At 43.4% G+C, this 21138-nt stretch overlaps 1 protein-coding gene across 1 annotated transcript in view; it reads right to left on the bottom strand.

Annotated features, from left to right (window-relative positions):
* Positions 1–19908, bottom strand: part of PIEZO2 (piezo type mechanosensitive ion channel component 2) — a 526331-nt gene extending 506423 nt beyond the window's left edge. Inside the window, exon 1 of the mRNA XM_035724088.1 lies at positions 19799–19908. Coding sequence (XP_035579981.1) covers positions 19799–19862 — 64 coding nt within the window. The 5' untranslated portion in view covers positions 19863–19908. The remainder of the gene's footprint in view (positions 1–19798) is intronic.
* Between the last annotated feature and the right edge of the window lie 1230 nt (positions 19909–21138).

Here is a 21138-nt window from a genome sequence, read left to right as displayed (position 1 = left end):
AGAGTGAGAGTTTGACTTCCTCCTTGCTGATTTGGATGCCTTTGATTGCTTTTTGTTGTCTGATTGCTGTGGCTAGGACTTCTAATACTATGTTGAATAGCAGTGGTGAGAGTGGACATCTCTGCCACGTTCCGGACCTTAGGGGAAAAGCTCTCAGCTTTTCCCCATTGAGAATGATATTTGCTGTAGGTTTTTCATAGATAGCTTTTAGAATATTGAGGTATGTACTCTCTATCCCTATACTCTGAAGAGTTTTGATCAAGAAAGGATGCTGTACTTTGTCAAATGCTTTTTCTGCATCTATTGAGAGGATCATATGATTCTTGTTCTTTCTTTTGTTAATGTATTGTATCACGTTGATTGATTTGAGGATGTTCAACCAACCTTGCAGCCCAGGAATAAATCCCACTTGGTCAGGGTGAATAATCCTTTTAATGTACTGTTGGATCGTATTGGCTAGTATTTTGGTGAGAATTTTTGCATCTGTTCATCAAAGATATTGGTCTGTAATCCTCCTTTTTGATGGGGTCTTTGGTTTTGGGATCAAGGTAATGCTGGCCTCATAAAATGAGTTGGAAAGTTTTCCTTCCATTTCTATTTTTTGGAACAGTTTCAGAAGAATAGGTATTAATTCTTCTTTAAATGTCTGATAGAATTCCCCTGGGAAGCCATCTGGCCCTGGGCTTTTGTTTGTTGGGAGATTTTTGATGACTGCTTCAATTTCCTTAGTGGTCATAGGTCTGTTCAGGTTTTCTCTTTCTTCCTTGTTCAATTTTGGTAGTTGATACATCTCTAGGAATGCACCCATTTTTTCCAGGTTATCTAATTTGCTGGCATAGAGTTGCTCATAATATGTTCTTATAATTGTTTGTATTTCTTTGGTGTTGGTTGTGATCTCTCCTCTTTCATTCATGATTTTGTTGATTTGGGTCCTTTCTCTTTTCTTTTTGATAAGTCTGGCCAGGGGTTTATCAATCTTGTTAATTCTTTCAAGAATCAGCTCCTAGTTTCGTTGATCTATTCTACTGTTCTTTTCATTTCTATTTCATTGATTTCTGCTCTGATCTTTATGATTTCTCTTCTCCTGCTGGGTTTAGGCTTTATTTGCTGTTCTTTCTCCAGCTCCTTCAGGTATAGGATTAGGTTGTGTATTTGAGACCTTTCTTGTTTCTTGAGAAAGGCTTGTATTGCTATACTTTCCTCTCAGGACTGCCTTTGCTGTATCCCAGAGATTTTGAACAGTTGTGTTTTCATTTTCATTGGTTTCCATGAATTTTTTTAATTCTTCTTTCATTTCCTGGTTGACCCATTCATTCTTTAGTAGGATGCTCTTTAGCCTCCATGTATTTGAGTTCTTTCCGACCTTCCTCTTCTGATTGAGTTCTAGTTTCAAAGCATTGTGGTCTGAAAATATGCAGGGAATGATCCCAATCTTTTGGTACCAGTTGAGACCTGATTTGTGACCTAGGATGTGATCTATTCTGGAGAATGTTCCATGGGCACTAGAGAAGAATGTGTATTCCGTTGCTTTGGGATGGAATGTTCTGAATATGTCTGTAAAGTCCATTTGGTCCAGTGTGTCATTTAAAGTCTTTATTTCCTTGTTGATCTTTTGCTTAGATGATCTGTCCATTTCAGTCAGGGCGGTGTTAAAGTCCCCCACTATTATTGTATTGTTGTCAATGTGTTTCTTTGCTTTTGTTATTAATCGCCTTATAAAATTGGCTGCTCCCACGTTAGGGGCATAGATATTTACAATTGTTAGATCTTCTTGTTGGATAGATCCTTTAAGTAGGATATAGTATCCTTCTTCATCTCTTACTACAGTCTTTGTTTTAAAATCTAATTTGTCTGATATAAGGATTGCCACCCCAGCTTTCTTTTGGTGTCCATTAGCATGGTAAATGGTTTTCCACTCCCTCACTTTCAATCTGGGGGTATCTTTGGGTCTAAAATGAGTCTCTTGCAGACAGCATATTGATGGGTCTTGTTTTTTAATCCAATCTGATAGCCTGTGTCTTTAATTGGGGCATTGAGCCCATTTACATTCAGGGTAACTATTGAAAGGTACGAATTTAGTGCCATTGTATTGCCTGTAACGTGACTGTTACTGTGTATTGTCTGTGCTCCTTTCTGATCTATGCTGCTTTTAGGCTCTCTTTTTGCTTAAAGGACCTCTTTCAATATTTCTTGTAGGGCTGGTTTTGTGTTTGCAAATTCCTTTAGTTTTTGTTTGTCCTGGAAGCTTTTTATCTCTCCTTCTATTTTCAATGACAGCCTAGCTGGATATAGTATTCTTGGCTGCGTATTTTTCTCATTTAGTGCTCTGAAGATATCATGCCAGTCCTTTCTGGCCTGCCAGGTCTCTGTGGATAGGTCTGTTGCCAATCTAATGTTTCTACCATTGTAGGTTACATATCTCTTCTCCCGAGCTGCTTTCAGGATTTTCTCTTTGTCTCTGAGACTCGTCAGTTTTACTATTAGATGTCAGGGTGTTGACCTATTTTTATTGATTTTGAGAGGGGTTCTCTGTGCCTCCTGGATTTTGATGCCTGTTTCCTTCCTCACATTAGGGAAGTTCTCTGCTATAATTTGCTCCAATATACCTTCTGCCCCTCTCTCTCTTTCTTCTTCTTCTGGGATCCCAATTATTCTAATGTTGTTTTGTCTTATCATATCGCTTATCTCTCGAATTCTGCCCTCATGATCCTGTAGTTGTTTCTCTCTCTTTTTCTCAGCCTCTTTATTTCCTATCATTTGGTCTTCTATATTGCTGATTCTCTCTTCTGCTTCATTTATCCTAGCAGTGAGTGCCCCCATTGTTTATTGCAGCTCATCAATAGCCTTTTTGATTTCGACTTGGTTAGATTTTAGTTCTTTTATTTCTCCAGAAAGGGTTTCTCTAATAACTTCCACGCTTTTTTCAAGCCCAGCTAGTATCTTTAAAGTCATGATTCTGAACTCTAGGTCCGACATCGTACTAATGTCTGTATTGAGTAGGTCCCTGGCTGACGGTACTACCTCTTGTTCTTTTTGCTGAGGTGATTTTTTTCATCTTGTCATTTTGTCCAGAGGAGAACAAATGAATGAGAGAACAAAATGCTAACAGGTTAACAACGTCCCCAGCAAATATACTCTATACAAATCAGAAAAGACCTGAAACCAGGGGAAAAGAAAGGGAAAGAAAGAAAAACGAAAGAAAAAAAAAAGGAAAAGAAAAAGATAAAAACAAAAACAGAACAATACAAAAAAAAACAGAATATGATCAAATATGATCAGGCTAGTGCATAGATCAGTGCCACACACTAGATTTTGGGCATATTTTGGTCTGTTAGAAAAAAGTGCCTCCTAAAATTTTAAAGGAAGAAAGACTTATATATGTCCAAAATAAGGGTTGATACAATGAAGGGATGGCAGATGACTGTAAAGATGAAAATTATAAAACATTTTATAAAAGGATTTGATAAGACATTGTTTGAAAAATGAAAGAAGATTAAAAAAAAAAGAAAAATAAAGGGAGAGAATGTGATCAGGCAGGAGAGTAGAACAAAGCCATACACTAGTGATTTAGGGTATATTTTGATCTGTTAGAAGAAACTGTATCTCAAAATTTTAAAGAGAACAAGTTATATATACATGCCAAAAATAAGGGTAACTACTATGAAGGGATAAAATATGACTCTAAAAGTGAAAAATAAAAAATGTTTTTTTTAAAAAAGGTATTGATAAGATGTTGGTTTAAAAAGGGAAAAAGAAAAATTCAAAAAAAACACAGTTAAAAAAATTAACTTTGAAAAACTAATGAATCATGGTAAAAAAGCCATGAATTCTATGTGCAGTATTCCCTAGCGCTGGAATTCTCCTGTTCTCCTTATCAGTAAACTTGGTCTTGGCTTGCTGGCTGTTCGTGCTGATCTTCTGGGGGAGGGGCCTGTTGTCATGGTTTCCAAATGTCTTTGCCGGAGGCGGAATTGCCCCACCCTTGTCAGTCCGGGCTAAGCAAGCTGCTGGGCTTTGCTCTCGGGAGCTTTTGTTCCCTGCAATCTCTTGGTACAGCTTTGGACGACCAGGGTGAAAATGGTGGCATCCCAATCTCCACCCGGAGGAGCCGAGAACTCGGGGCCCCGCTCCTCAGTGTGCCCCCAGAGAAAAGCAGTCACTCCCATCTCCCCGTTCTCCGGCCACACTCCGTGCTCACCTCGCCTGTGACCGAGCATTTCTATCTCTGGCACCCGACCCCGTGTGGAGTCTCCAAACCCAGCAGATCCCTGCGGTGTGCTCCAGTGCCACTCCTCCCGGGGGAGCAAGGGGAGTCCCCCAGATCTGCCGTTTTTTGGGTCCCTGCTAGAGGAGCAGTGGTCTGACTGAGCCGCGGATCACAGATAATGGCAACCCCGAGCTGAGAGCCCGTGCCTTGGCTCCGTCTCTGCAGCTGGCTTCCCCTTCCGATACCTGGGAGCTCTGCTACACTCAGGCACCCCCGGTCTTTCTGTGATCCCGAGGGTCCTGAGACCACACTGTCCCGCGAGGGTTCCACCCCCGCTTAGCCACTGGAGCGATGTCTCTCAGCGGAGCCGACTTCTAAAAGTTTCGATTTTGTGCTCCGCGGCTCTATCACTTGCCAGAAGCAGCCGACGGAGGCCCCCCTCCCCCGCCGTCTATCCTCCCGACTATTGCCTCGGATTCACTTCTCCGCACGTCCTACCTTCCAGTAAGTGGTCGCTTCTCTGTTCAGAGAGTTGTTGCTACTCTCTTCTTCGATCTCCTGTTGAGTTCGTAGGTGTTCAGAATGGTTTGATCCCTGAATTCAGCTTAATTCCTGAGACCAGATGAAATCCAGGTCTCCTACTCCTCCGCCATCTTGCTCCACCCCCCAAAATCATTCATTCTTAAATGATTCTTAAAATATGTCTAAATCAGAAAACTATAATTATTAAATCCATCCAACTACATAAGCCATCCTTAAAGGAATCCTTTAAAAAAATACTCTTGGTAGATTAATTTGACACCTAACATACTCGATTTGAAGCAGGCTCTAAAGGCAAAGGAAATTATCCAATTCCACTCAGATTTTTGTAAAATCACCTGTTATCACTTAAACCTCATATTGGGAACACGTTCACTCAATTTGAATATCCTAGGAATTACAATTAGGGAAAATTAAGATATCCAAAACTTAAAATATAAGACATTTTACACCTATTAAGTTCAGTGTCTGAAATAATAAGAAAAAAAATCAAGGAATAAACTCAAGTATTAAATATACTTGATACACTGATATAGTATACTGATATAAGACTTGAAAATAAGTTTTACTGCCTTAACATAGCGAGCCTGCGACAAGTCACAGTTGGATAACCTTCATCACTCTCTACCACCATTTAAGATGGATCCACCTCAGTTCCTACCCTTTGCAGATTTTACTAAAGAATTTTAACTGAATTGCAGGCACCATGAGCTCCACAGAACTCATTTTTCCAGCCCATTGGAAGCAGACCTGGTCTTCTTTTCTCCTCACCAGTCACTGAATTCCCATCCTCAGAAATGCCCTCATTTTGGTAACAGCTTTTTGCCTACTTGACATCAGGTGCCCCTGAGGGGCAAACACACGTAGTCAATAACACTTTCTCTTGATGCCTGACCAATTCACAAGGCTCTGAACCAGAGGAGCCAAGGCCATGATATTCAGGGTCCAGTGTTCAGAAGACAGGTGGGTAGGGAGAGACCCAGGCACGTGGAAGAGAGAGGGAGAGAAACAACAGAACATTCAGGCTAATTAGCCCTTCATTTATCGGCACTGTTCTAGGCGCTTGACTTACATCCTTTCATTTACTCCTTACTAGTATTTTTGAGATACATGGGATGTCTGCCATTTTTCATTCTGAGAAACTGAGGCTCAGAGAAGCTATACAACTTCAACTTGTCTTCATCTTACCACTAATGAGGAGTTAAGCAAAAGTTTGACTCCTTGTCTGATGAACCCCTCAGCCCAGGTTCCTCCCTCATCTGTCACACTGCTGGAAAAGTTCTGGAAGCCCATGGAGGAAGGCAGAGGGAAGAGAAGGTGAGGGAATAGTTATTACTGAAGGCAGGCAAGCTCAGCAGGAAGGGGGCAGCTTGTCTGGGCAGGGTCCATTTTTGCCTAGGACAGCTCTAAGTGGAAACCTTGTGATTCTGAGAGTCTATAAACTTCAAAACTCTACTTGATGAGAGATGGCCATACTTTGTGTTTAAATAGCCACATGTCAGACCAATCTCTATGACACTCTAGAGAAAAATGGTGAGAGTGAAAGAAAACATGGTTGTCCTGGACTCATGGAAGGAAGAATATCAAGAAGACAAGAGCTGAGGTGCTCAATGAAGGGCATGTTCACAAAGCAACTGCAATTTAATTAGTTTTGATAGAAATACACACCAAGAATGAGTGTATCCATGACAAAGGCCTTTTATGAACACCTACTAGCTTACTGCCAGCACAGGAAACAGGCACCCCAGGAGCTCAGATACCTCCTGCTGCAGGCAGTGGGGGGTGGTGCACAGCAATCTAGTGAGGACTGCAGCCTGGGGTCAGCACCAAGCTACAAACACCACGGATGACCTGTAAACCTCTCTTATACTTATCCCTCCATGTTGTTTAATGTTTAAGGAGAAAGAAGAAAGTAGGTGACCAAAAAAAAAAAAATCTTTCCTTATGTTTTGAGAATTGAGATGAAGTGCCAATAATTGAGCCAGAAATCTACTGGTGGAAGGGTCTAGTTAGAGAACTTTAAAAATGAGATTTTAAACAATTGTCAAATTCCTCTTGGGCAATTGCCAAAAAAGAAACCTAGAAAGCAATAAAGTCAAAAGTGATAGAGAGAGGTGAGTCAGCAAAAAAACCAGCCCGTGAGTTTTCTTTGACATTGGAGTAAACAAAAGCCAATGCTATTTTAAGACAGGAAAGACTGGGCACATTATGAAACAGTCTTGGATTACTGTATATTTGAGTGCATTCTGGGAAATGTATAATGGGATGTATAAAGGGTGAGAAAAATTGGTCAGAATCAGAATAAAAAATAAAGAAAGTCATCAAGAACTATTAAAATCACATTTCAAATATGTTCTTTTTAAGAAACTGCATTATATGCATATTCAAATTTATGTACTGTGATTATAGTGTGGCTTATACTTGCAAAGATATTCTAAAGGGAGTTTGAGTAGCACACTGTCCCTCTCTGGTAGACCAGCACTACATTTAACTTTTTTTTAACTTTAAAACCTTTTATTTTAAAATAATTTGGGGCTTACATAAGAGTTGCAAAATTAACTCAGAAAGTTCCCATGATTACTTCACTCAGCTTCCCAACATCCTGCATAACCTCAGTACAATTCTCAAAATTGAGAATTAAGTTTAATATAATACTCTTAACTAAACTGTCAATTTTATTTGGATTTCACCAGTTTACTACTAATATACTTCTTCCATTCCAGGGACCCAATCCAGGATACCACAATGCATTTAGTTTCCTGTCTTCTTTGTGTTTTCCAATCTGTCAAAGTTCCTTAGTCTCTCCTGTCTTTCATGATTGTGATATTTTTTAATAGCCAGCACTACATTTAAAATATACTTTCTGCTAGATCTAATATACAAATCGGAGTACTGGAACAGATAACTGATCAGTGTCATAAGGATAATATCTGAGATTTGTTCCCTTCTAGGTAGCAACTTTGTGTGGTCACCCTTATTCTAAAAATAATTGCTCAAAATATTTTGATATCCAGTTTAACAAACACCTCGAGGGCCTGTGCCATATCCCTTCTGATTAACCTCTATGGTGGGAAATTGTTGCATGTCAAGAGTGGTTTTAGTGTTTGAAAATAGCCCAAGGTGAGCAAGAGGTGGGGAGTGTTGACCAAGGCCAAAGCAGGGCAGAGTACTGTACGACCCTATGGCAATGCAACAGCAAGAACAGGGACACCCTGAAAATTATTGCCAAAGAGGTTTGTGGTCATTAACAATAAATTCCAGGGAGCTAGAGGTTTCTGGAAAATACTGGCTCCCCAGAAACAAACCCCATTTTATGTCTCTCCATCTTCCTGTAACCTTGTAATCTGACCTTTAACTGTCTCTCCTGCCTGAGGATGACCCACCAGGGGCAGAGTGCTACAGCGGGGTGTCAAGCCTGGCTCCAGCTAGGAAGGCTTCATTATTTATCAGCTGTAGTGACTTCAGACCCCAAAGCCAACAAGAGTCAGGATTCCCCTGGCCAAGCTAATTCAAAAGACTTTTAAAACCATAAGTCTCAAAAGACTGAAAGAGGAGGAGTGGATAGAGGCTTGGAAGTGCTGGAAGCTCACACCCCACAGTATCCCCAAAGCCAGGAGAGAGCAGTGCCCATATAGGGGAGCCCCCACCCCCCACGCAGGCTAGGACTCTTATCTACACACACCTGTAGTTTTTGTGCCCCTCCTATGTCCTCATCTGCATAACAGAATGGCCCAGCTAAAATCTTATGAGGTCTGAAATGTCACTGATATGCTACGTTTTGTGATAAATTCAACATTTGGCTCAAAATAAATCTTTTCCTGGTTCAAATGCTGTTTATATAATTCTAGGTCTCTACAGTTTCATTTACCTCCAAGTAATAACTCCACATGTTTAGGTTTTCCTTATAGGCATGTCTGACCATAAACGATGGATGGTAAAATTCCTTTAGTTCTGCAAAGCTACACAAAGACAATTCTAAACCAGATTTGACCACACATTTTTTGTTCTTTATTATCATCCCCGATGACGATGTGTGTGTGTGATTCTGTGTTGGGAGCAAGGGATGGAGACTCACTGAAATGTCAGGCTCACAAAAACCTAAACTCTCATCCATACCAACTGTTATGAAAAAACCCTCAAATACCTAACATGATACAAAATTATTTTCCTTTCCTTTCCTAACATTTCTTTGAGGTAAAGCGTGAAATGATTTACGTATGATAGCTATTAAGGGCCCAGAACAATTTAGATGTAAAACTTCTGGTGTGTTGATTAAGAAGCAATGCTTTACAGTCATATTTTCTAATATTGAAGAAAAAAATTATGTGCAGAAATATTACTGTGAGGATCATGAAAATATTTCTCAGTCTTGAGCACCTCATATTCTAGATGATATAATTGAGGAATAGAGAGTTTCTGTGACTTGGCAAAGTCACATAGCTCATTATGAATAGGGTCGAGATTTATTCCTTAGACTTTCAGACCAGAACCTTTTCCAAAATACTCGCGGTGTAGATTCTCCAGCAGGGACACATACTCCTGTGGCAATGCCAAAGTGGAATGCTGCTAGCAAGCAGGTACAGTCTAGGGAAGGCAGAAGGAGAAAAGAAATGGCAGGGGCAGGAACAACTCAATGCTGCACGGATCTATAATTCATTTCCATGGAGCTCTGGTTCAGAATCATCAGCTTGTTAAGGTTCTACACTCTTCCTCCTTCCTGCACCTGTGGCCAAAACTGCTAACTGAGCAGATTTGACCACAACAGAAAACAGATCAATTTGTGTGGTTCCAGGAGAGCTGAAAACATTTCAAAAAATCATATGCACTCCAAGGATGATGTTCCGGGCAATCTTTACCATTGTCAAATGCATTTCTCCTTCTCTAGTCACTGCAAAGCAAGTAAAATTTATTCATCCCCATGTTGATCAAATTCACATTTTGAAAGTCAGAGGGCATGTAAATTGGACTGTTGTGAATTTTATATTCAAAGACAGAAAACCCAATGGCTAGAATATGCTAGACCTAACTGAATTTTCCCACTTCTGAGATATTCAAGAGAAAATGTTTAGCCCATGAATTCCTTAATTAATCAATTAGCAAATATTTCTTCAGTATTCACTGGATATTGTAGCCCTTGCTAGACAGCTGAAGTGTAATGACTGAACACAACTCTGCAGCCAAAAAAAAAAAAAACCTAATTCAAAAGATATATATATTTTAAAATACCTACTATGTGTTAGGCAATAAATGAGTGGTAAGGAGATCAAGAAGGATTACAGAGGGTCCCTGAACTTGCAGATACATGGAACGGAAGAGAACAATCATACAACTAAGTACAAAATTCTGTGATAATATGAACCAAGTGTCAGGTGAACATTAAATTCTGCCTCGGAAGGAGAATTAAAGAAGGGGAAAAGATGTCACAGATGTCACATTGTTCCAAAGGTAACAATAAACAATGGTGCCTTCCAGCATATATGATGGGGGAATGGGGAGAGAGGCCGTAGGGGTCCAGACAGACAGTACTCAACTTCCAACAGGTCTCATTCCAAAGCTTCTTTGAAGTTGACTGGAATTTCAAATCATCTGCCCATTGAAATTATGTTGCTCTTGATAAGCAGGTCCCCAAAGGAGGCTTTGACTAATTTCTTTCGATATCACTGTAACAGAACCATATTCCCCATTGTTGGCTGAGCTCATTACGCCAAACTAAAGATATTTCCCAGATTTCCTTGCAGTTAGGTTGGTAAATAATATTATTAAACTCAAGCTAATGGGATGTGAACAGAAGCGATTCATGCAACTTCCAGGTTGTGTCCTTAGAGGGTGAGGAAGAAGTGTCCCTTCTGTGTTTACTTCCTCCATCCTTCAGCTTGATGTAAACATGGGAACAGATTACCTTCAACCACAGGGATGACTACAACACCTGCAAGGTAGCAAAGCAATGGTGGCTTACCCAGGTAACATCATAGATCATGGTTAACGTACCAGCTTTGAATCACCTACATCTTGACTATCATGTGAGAAATATAAAGTTTATCTTATCTAAGCCTCATTAGCCTGAGAAACCTGTATTTTAAAAAGGACTTGCAAAGAATAGAATTGTCTTTGATTGAAACTGGCTTAAATGGTCATCTGTCGACTGGAGAAAAGAATCTACTTGCTCCCAGGAGAGGAATACAAACTTCCTGGGCTGATAACCAAGCACTGTATGGAATGTAGAATGACAACAGTGGTTTGTCTGATTTGACTGGGGTGAAGCTGGAATGTAACTGATGCTGACAAAAGCTCCATGTTCTGTAGAATCAATTCTGGAAAGCTTTGAGCAGGCTCAGTACATGGGAAGGATGGAAAGAGGCCAAGAGGCCAAGATGGAGGTTTGAGGTTCTCTAACACTACAGAACACGCAGGATGTGAACACAAGACAACCGTCTGTTGACTGAGATGAAAGAGCAAAGACAAACCTAGAGGAATATCTATGAACAAGATACTTGATTTGCAAAGCCCTTGCACCTGAGGGTCAATGACACCAACAGTATCATTGTAAATGTGCAAGTCAAAGAGAGGAGGGAAATCTTGTACTGAGCTCACAAGAGCTGGCTGCAGGAGAAAGATAAGAAGCTTGGTGTTGACCAAACCAAGTCTAAAGGGAGGAGGAGGGGAGTGAGGTAGACAGCTCAGAGTTGGAAAAAATACTTAAAGGAGAATCCATCTGAATTTGGGTAAGAGAATAAATAACTCCTCAAAAAAGAAGTTAATGCACTAATAATGAAATTTTCAAAAAATAAAGAAATTTCCAATAGCATCAAAAGCAATAAAATTGGAAGAAATTTAACAATAAAATACTAAGAAGATGAAAGATATCTATGCTGAAAACGACAAGATATTGATGAAAGAAATTGAAGGTGACACAAATAAATGGAATGGTATCCCATGTTCATGGATTGGAAGAATTAATATTGTTAAAATGTCAATACTACCAAGAGCCAGCTATAGATTCAACGCAATCCTTATCAAGATTCCAATAGCATTGTTTACAGAAGTAGACAAAACACTCCTAAAGTTTATATGAAACCACAAAAGACCCTGAATAGCCAAAGAAATCTTGAGAAAGACAAAGCAGGAGGCATCATGCTTCTTGATTTCAAGTTATATAATAAAGCTACAGTCATAAAAACAGTATGGTATTGGCATAAAGATAGTCAAGCAGACAAACAGAACAGAATTGAGAGCCCAGATATAAACCCAAACATATACAGTCAACTAATATTTGATAAGGGAGCCAAGAATTCTCAATGGAGAAAACACAGTCTCCTTAATAAGTGATCCTGGAAAAACCGGATATGTGAAAGAATGAAACTGAACCCATATCTTATACCACTCATAGAAATTAACTCAAAATGACTGAAGACTGAAAAAGACAAGACCTGAAGCCATGAAATTTCTAGAAGAAAACAAGAACAAAGCTCCTTGGCATGAGAATTGGTAATGAATTTTTGGATGTGACACCTAAAGCATAAGGAACAAAACCAAAAATAAACAAGTGGGACTACATCAAACTAAAAAGTTTTTGCATGGAAAAACAACAACAAAGTGAAATGACAACCTATGGGGAAAATATTGCAAATATTGCAAACCTCATATCTAATAAGGGGTTAATATCCAAACTATATAAAGAACTCCAACAACTCAATAGCTAAAAAACCAAATAACCCAAATAAAAAATGGGCAAAGAACCTGGATAGACATTATTCCAAAGAAGATATACAAAAGGCCAACAGGTACATGAAAGGATACTCAACATCACTTATCATCAGGGAAATACAATTTAAAACTACAGTGAGATAGCATCTCACACCCATTAGGATGGCCGTCATCAAAAAGATGAGATGACAAATGCTGGCATGGATGTGAAGAAAAGAGAACCCTTGTGACTGTCGGTGGGATTGTAAAATGCTGTGGCCACCATTGAAAATAGTATGAAGAATCCTCAAAAAAAGGAAAAATAGAACTACTATATCATCCAGCAACTCCACTTCTGGGAATATATCCAATGATAATGAAAACACTAACTCAGAAAAATATCTGCACCCCCATTTTCATAGCAGCTCTGTTTACAATAGCAAAGACATGGGAACAACTTAAGTGTCTATCGATGGATGAATGTATAAAGAAATATACATATATACGTACATACACACACACAATGGAATATTATTCTGCCATTAAAAAATTAGGAAATCCTACCATTTGCAACAACATGGATGGACCGCAAGGGCACTATGCTAACTGAAATAAGTCAGATAGAGAAACACAAAATAAATACTGTATAATTTCACTTATATGTGTAATCTAAAAAAAATATGCAGGGGGTGGGAGAGGGAGAGGAATTAGAGGAAGCTGGTCAAAAGATACAACCCTTCAGTTATGAGATATACAAGTACTAGGGATATAATGCACAGCATGATGACCACAGTTAACCCTGCCATGTGAGTTATAGCAAAGGTGTGAAGAGAAGAAATCTTAAGAATTCCCAACACAAGAATTCTTCTCCTTTATTCTTTTCTTTCTGTTCATTTTATGGTATCTATGTGAAAGATAGATGTTAGCTGAACCTACTGTGGTGATCACATCACAATATATGTAAGTCAAGCCATCATGCCGCGCTCCTTTCATTTACACAGGGATGTATGTCAGTCATTTCTCAATAAAACTGGAAAATAAAAATAAAATAAAAAGAGAGAGTAAAGTCTCAGCAACACCTTCACCCCCAGAAGACTGGTGAAATTGCAACAGAAAGCTGGAACTAACCCCACAGATAGATACAGCAGACCTATTCTTTTTTATAAAGTGTACCTAAAATTTGGAATTCACATACCAAGAAGTTTAAATATGTCCATCCATAATATCCTTGTTGAATTGTGCCTACAAGTACAGCAAATAAGATAATTCAAAAGTGGCAATCAGAAAACTTTACCATCCTGATGATAAAACAAAGCAAAAAAAATGTATATTCTGCAAGAGACTTGAAATGCATTTTAATTGCTATTATATATAGTTTTTTTTTAAAAATCTACCAATAAATAGAAAAGATGCAAAAATTTATGTTATCATTCTTAAATTTCAAAATGATTTAGCTAAATGCTCCAGACCCATTAAGATTACTGGATAGGTCACAATTATGAAATTGTCAAAAATATCTGATGTGCTCTCTCCACAGATACTGAGGATTTATCTTTCTTGACCCTGCCATGTCCTGATGGGTCTGAAAGGCCAAGTGGAGGATCTGGTGAATGTGATAAGCCTCATATACGCTTATCACTTATAGCCAAATACTTTAAAAATGTCTTCCAATACACCTTTGTGTTTAGCCTCAATTCAATGATATACTTGTTTTATTGTGTATACCTGATTCCACGTCCTCAAAACAACTGTTTAAATCTACAAATCTTACAAAATTTAATGTTTTACATTATATGTGTTGTATCATCATATTGTTCTCAATCAACTGCTCTTAAATATCCAGGTGTGCCTATACTATTCTAAGTTCTCCTGAATATTTATGGGAAAAGTTAAATATTATATACTGTTACTGTGCAACTTCATATACAATTATAGTAGCATAGGAACCAAAAGGAAAATGCCTGTGTAAAAGCAGATAAATAAATAAAATTATATTCAATAAATACCATGAAATTGGTGGTTTAGTGTCAGAAAGTCAAAAGTAAGCACTGTCAGCATAGGTCTATGCAAACCCTATTATTTAACCAGAAGAATGCAATTGTGCATATGTGGAATATTGAGCAAAACTGGTGTGAAAAATCCTGATAATTAAAAATTCTCCCACGGGGCGCCTGGGTGGCTCAGTTGCTAAGCGTCTGCCTTTGGCTCGGGTCATGATCCCAGGGTCCCAGGATCGAGCCCCGCATCAGGCTCCCTGCTTGGCGGGAAGCCTGCTTCTCCCTCTCCCACTCCCCTTGCTTGTGTTCCTGCTCTTGCTATCTCTCTCTCTCTCAAATAAATAAAATCTTTAAAAAAAAAATTCTCCCACAACACACCCACACTCACTTTCAATTGCATAATTTGGCTGTAGGAAGGTACAGAGTTGCTTTCATGTGAATCCCACCGACTCATATCAGTATCTTTATGACCCATGTCACTACCTGTTAGTCTTAATTTCTATCAAGACATTCTTCAAGCATCCCTGCTCTTCTGCTCATCTACATAAATGCAATAATAATACCTCCCACTTTGAGCACATACAGGTTAGCCTTCCTTCTGTTAGCCCAGAAGATGCGTGGGAATCCAGAAGTGTAAGCTGGAAAGGGAAGGTGGCCAAGGATCACCTGGGCTGACTCCGGCTTTCCCTGGAGGTATGGAGCAGGACAAGGGGGGGCGGGGAGGGAGGGCTAGGCATTATACAAGGTGTGGCTGGGCACACTATCTCACACCTGCCCAAGGAAGGAGGCATTAATAACTCCCTTTTACAAAAAGAAAAGAGAAACAAGCAAAACCAACTCTATGATCACATAGTAAAGGGCAGAGCCAGGATGTGAAAGCAGAACTTTGAAATTGCCAAGTCACAACCTCTTTTCCCCCCGAAGGTGAGGTCCAAAGCAGCCTGCTTATTGCCGATTATGCACAAGCATATATTCCCTGTAAAGCAACATGCCCACTGCCAAACCCACAGGCTTGACACACAGCTCCAGCTTCTACAACCCATGCAACAAAATGATCATGTCCATCTGTGTTTACAAAATTATTTTATTTTAGAATTAAACTACATATTTCTAATCCTTTCCACTATTACTTTTCTCCTTTCTGAAAATGATAAATAGTATCTACCTATATAAGACTGAGAAGGTGTAACAGAAAAGAAAGTAACTTTCATCACTGTTAATGCATCCTTCAACAGCTGAAACCTCCTTCTTCTGAGAGCTATAGCAGGGCATCATCTATAATTCTTGGGGTGTATGTAAGTGTGATTTCAAAATGACACATGCCACACAGGGAGAAATATATTATGCTGTAGAGAAAAAATTACATTTAGATAGATACACCCATACCTATTTCAAAAGTGACTCCATGGTTTTGCTCCAATTTTTATCCAATATCTCTGAAAGGAATTTTAGAAATTATTCCAGGTTTTGCACAATTACCCAAGTGTGATTTTTTTCTCAGAGCACTAGTTGGTTGGTTGATTGTTTTTGTGTGCTCTATAGTCTCCTGTTCTGCTCTGTTCTCTCCTAAGCTCTGGTCACTTCATTTAAGGGAAGCATAAAGTAGTGATGCCACTGTGGTTCTGCCCCTCCTGGACCAATCTGTTCTGTTCAAGCCAGCTCCCCTCCCCTGATCTGAAAATGGTTAAGTTGGCTCTTTAGGCAAGACATTAGGAAACTCCAAGCAGCGCTAGGCAAAATGGAATGAATGGGTCAAGTGCATGTGAGTTAAAATGTACAAATCCAGTTCTGACCCATGAATAGACTCAAATCATAAAGATGGGGGCACAGTACAATCACGTTAAAAGAAAAATGAGTGTAAAAATATTTTTAAAGTGCTCAACAATGATTAGATATTATAATTATTAGAGATTTCATAATATTATGGAAGCTTTTGTCTGTTTTGTTTTTTTCCCCGATGCATCATCTGTAAGAAAAAAGTCAGAATGGCTACCCAAGTAATCATAAATAATTCTGGAGATCTTTAAAATTTTCAGTTTCTACTGATGTGGAAAAATCTGTCACTGGATATTCATTTTGGATGGTAAACAACATATTTTATATTATATTATATTTATTATATTATATTATATTATGGTTTCTATTTTGCTTTTAATGCTCAAGAACCACGTAATACCTGCATAACAGAGGCCTGATTTCACTTCTCACTTCTCTGTAAACTTTTTTCTACAGGAAAAAAGAAAAACCTTAAGCATCAGTTTAAACAAAATGGCAGTTAATTTTAATATCTACCGTTAGTCAAAATGGCTAGAGCATACCTGTGCAGAAAAATTTCAACAGCAATGTTAGAGAAATGTTTTGTTTTGTTTTGTTTTGTTTTGTTTTGTTTTTAAATACACAAGCTTCTACAAAGGCCTGGCTTTGAAGGTTGCCTTGCCCAGGTATAAAAATAGATGGCTAAAATGTAAAAATCGATTCTAACGGCAAACAGATCATTGCACTCTCCATGACCAGGATATTAGGGAAACCTGAATATTTGATTTAGTAGCACCTTGGGAGTAGGCAGACCTGAAAATCCTCCAATAACCTTGAAAATATCCACTTCTTGTTGAGAATTGAATGCCCAATCAGGCGACACCTACCCAGTCCCTTTCTGTCTCTAGAAGTACAATGATTAGAAGGCATCTAGTCGCTAGGAAGTGGGTTGTCTTTCCTAAGCAGCTGCCAACAAGTGAGGGGGTACTCAAGGGATCAGCCCTCCCGTCTTCCCAGGAGTTCTCGCTCTCTTTCAGGCAGGGGAGGAAGTCTGAGGTCCGAGGTCCTTGTGCTTCACCTTCCCTTACGTCGGCTTTCCACAACGGTGGGGGAAGCAACAGGCTCCAGACCGAGCTGGGGGCCTCCACAGCACCCCCACCCACCCACCCAGCCAGCCACATACAGGTTAGCCTTCCTTCTCTTAGCCCAGAAGATGCGTGGGAATCCAGAAGCGTAAGCTGGAAAGGGAAGGCGGCCGAGGATCACCTGGGCCGACTCCGGCTTTCCCTGGAGCTATGGAGCAGGACAAGGGGCGCGGGGTGGAGGGGTAGCGTCTGAGTCCCTGGAAGCAGTTTTCCTTCCAGGAAGGTCAGGTCCCGAGGGCAAGCCACTGCGCGGGACCCACGGGGCGCCGAGGAACAAGTCAGAGGGCGGGAGTCAGGGGCCGGGCGGGGCCGGGATCCGGTCCGCGCGCAGCGCTCCCGCTCCGCGTGAACCCCTGGTAGCCTCCGCTGAGGGCTGGAGTCGCGGCTGCCGCCTCGAACCTCGGGGCGCGGGAGCTGGGAGTGCGGTAGGACCCTGCCCCTCTGGAGGGCAGAGCTCAGAGCAGTCCCACCGATTGGGTTTTGCGGTGTAGACCACCAGTGATTAGACGGAATGACATGGCCCGGGCCCCTGCAGCCGCGGAGCATCCCGTGCGGCCGAGCTGCCTTCTGCAAGGGCCGAAGCTCAGGGCGAGGTGGGTGGCCAACAGCGGGTAATCCCTGCTGTCACAACACTCAGCTCAGACTGGACTGAGCGGGCAGCAGGTAACCACCTGCCCAGCTCTTCCAAGAGTCGCCTCGAGCTGCTACCCGGAGAGGAGGCGGGGAGGGGGAAAAGGCTGGGGTGGGGGAAGAAGTGGGGATGGTGAGGTGCGGAGAGGGGAAGAGAGTGCCTTCTGACCCTCGTGCCACTCCCCAGGCCTCCTGCCCCGTCAGCACGGACAACCACAAATCGGCCCTCAGACTGAAAGCCCGTTGTTAACTCAGGCTCTGGCTTCCACTGGGCAAACAGTAAAGGAGCCAGGCACGGTTCCAGGTGCTTCAGATACTCAGACGATTCCCCAGACCGTGTGTACGTAAGGCACCAGAAGTATCCCGGCGCTCTTTTCCCCACAGCGCTCTCCCAGAGCCTTTTCCGTTTTGAAACTTAAGCAAACTGGCAGAGAGAGACGTCCACGTAAACCCCGTGGATGCTGCGCTTCTCACCTCCGTGCGCGGTTGTTAAGGATGAAGATGCCTGCAAAATGGTCCTGCCTGGAAACTCAAATGGCAAAGAAAGACCAGCACTTGCGCCCCGAGCCCTCCAGCTGCCGAGGACCTTGTGTCTTCGCTAGGGACTGTTTTCACTCTAGAAGCGTTCTCTGGCTTTCTGCGGAGGCTTCTGACACCTTAATACTCGACTACAAAATCCTCCCAAGTAGCTGGCATTAGACCCTCAGGAAACACTCTGGAGCCCCCCTATCTATTACCTGAGCAAATAAAAACACTTAGCACAGGTGTGATCTTGAGTCCTCAACCTCTAGCAAACTGCAGAAATGTGGCTTTTTCTGCGAAGGCCACGCTTTCTTTGTAAATGCAGCTGCTGCTTGGTAAAAGGTGTTCTGTTTTCTAGCTCTGGTGGGGGAAGTGAAAAGTAAGGCGCTGTCAGTCATTCCTAGAAGTGGGATTCGGTGTAACAGGCACCTTCTATTAGAGGAGAAACTCAGAAACTCTCACTCCAGGCAGGATGCCAGTCTTTAGACCTGAGACCCAGTTGCTTTTAAAGCCCCGCCAACCCTATAGAAATAGTGAGATCCTTTACTGGGAGTCGAAGGGGTTCCCTTCTGGCCTTCCCTTAACCCTCACCGGTCCCAGGGAGTCGCAGTCCGGCTCTCCAACCCTTTAAAGATTTGTAAGGGCGGACGCCTGGACGGCGGAACTGCGTCTTGGTCCTCTATGGCCCCAGCACCCAGCGCTTTTGTTGTAGGGGCTTTTGTGCAATAAAAGAAAAGTAAGCAACGTGAGGACACTGTTTCCCTGTACCTTCTAATTTATTTTCTTTTTAGAATGGCCAGAGTCCTTCACTTCTTCCCTCACAGTTGCTGGGATAGGGGGTGGGGGCGAAATGGCTTCGGTACGGTCTGGATACAACCAGGTGCTGTGCGTCTGCGGACGGGGGGCGGAGGGGAATCTGGTTCGACGCTGCACTGTACCTGGGAAGGCAGTATACAACCGCCTTCCAGAAAGATTCGCATCCTTTGTGCACAAGTCAATACTCGACGAAAGAAATTCCACGTGTAACTAAGTTCAACACAAAGAGTCTTGAGCACATGCCAATCCTGGCCGCCAGAACCCTGGGCGGTTCTGAGAGACCCCGGTCGTGCGCCCCAGCGCGGGAAGGGAGAGCGCCCAGCTGTGGCACTCGCGACAGCACGCGTCTGACTCCCCTGGTACAAGAACAGTGGCGCGGGCTTCCCCAACCAAGTTCCCGAGCACTAGAGCCCTTAACTTAAGGTTTAGTCGGAAGCCTGGCCCCCTCCCTAGGCGCCCCCTTTAGCCTCCCCAAGTAACCTCCGCGAGCGGACCACACTTACCTACTGCCAGGCAGATGGGGAGCAGCAGCCTGAAGATGAGCCCGCACACCACTTCCGAGGCCATCGCGTCGGTCCGGCGAGTCCAAGAAGAGAGGCGAATTTCGAGGGTCCCTAAGACTGGGGCGCCAGGTCCATGTCCACCTAGGGCCTCGGGCGGCGGGCGGCTCGCAGCCGACCTGGCATCGCCTCGCAGAGGGCCGCCGCGCTGTCCGCCCCGAGGGGCGCGCTCCCCGGGCTGTGGGCCACCCCTCACCGGGCTCTCGCTCGCCCCTTGGCCCGTCTCTCTGCGGCGCCTCGCCGGGCGCTCGGCCTCCCCTAACCAGGCTCTAGGTAGCCCCCTCGCCAAGCGCCCGACCCCCCCACTGTCGGCCCATGAAGTGTGGAATCCCCAACCCGGTGGCAGCAGCCTCTTCAGCGGGTGGCCGGGGCCAGAGTCGTGGACGGGGGCACTCCGGGAGGGTCCCGGGGGGCGGCGCGGCGAGGAAAGGGGGCAGGAAGGGCGTGTTGTCCTTTAGCCCGGCTCCTGGGGCGTCGCTCAGGGCCGGGAGGGGAGTTTTCTTCGCGGAACCCCCACTGGAGGTGAGAGCCAACGTGCCTCTGCTGCCGGGCGCCGGCCCCCTGCCCACGCAGGCTGTGGCGCGCCGCCCTCTGCCCGCACTCTCGGACCTGCCCGAGGTCCCGAGCCGCCCCGCGGCGGCTCCTCGAGCGGCGGCGCAGCTCAGCCTCTGCGCCCCCCAGCTTCGTGCCGGAGAGACCCGGGTGGGAGCGGCCAAGCGCGCAGAACCATCCCCGACTGCACCGGGCTCGAGCTATCGGTCCGGGGGTGGGGCTGCGAGTCCCTCCCTCACTAGGAGGAATCGTGCGAGCTTGGGCAGAAATCGAGACGAAAGCACACAGCCAGTGGGTCCGGCTCCAATTCCCTCCTCCACGGCCTCAACTTAAAAAAATAAATAAATAAAATGAAAACCAAACGCCGTCCGGATGCCAGCTCGCCCCCCGCCCGCCGCGGTGCAGCCTCACCCAGGCGGCGCAGCCCCCGCTCCCGGGCAGGCGCGCACTTCTCCACCTTCAATGAAACTTTCGAAGCCTCACTCGGGGACGGGCGTGCCCCCGGACCAATGGGACTGCGGCTCCGGAGCCGGCGCGCGGGGAGCCCGGCCCTGCGCTGCAGCTCGGGAGGCGGGCGCGGAGCACGGACGCGGCGAGCGCGCCCCCATCCGCGGCGGCGAGCGCGCCCCCATCCGCGGCGCCGGCGCGCAGGGAGAAGCGCGGCCTCTCCCGCCGGCTGGACTTTTAAGCGTTCTGTCACCGGGGCTCGGCGCCTTTCCACCGCTGCTGGC

This window comes from Zalophus californianus, chromosome 14 (genome assembly GCF_009762305.2).
Source record: "Zalophus californianus isolate mZalCal1 chromosome 14, mZalCal1.pri.v2, whole genome shotgun sequence".
In the NCBI taxonomy this organism is placed as follows: Eukaryota; Metazoa; Chordata; class Mammalia; order Carnivora; family Otariidae; genus Zalophus; species Zalophus californianus.
This window is presented reverse-complemented; position numbering and strand designations above follow the sequence as displayed.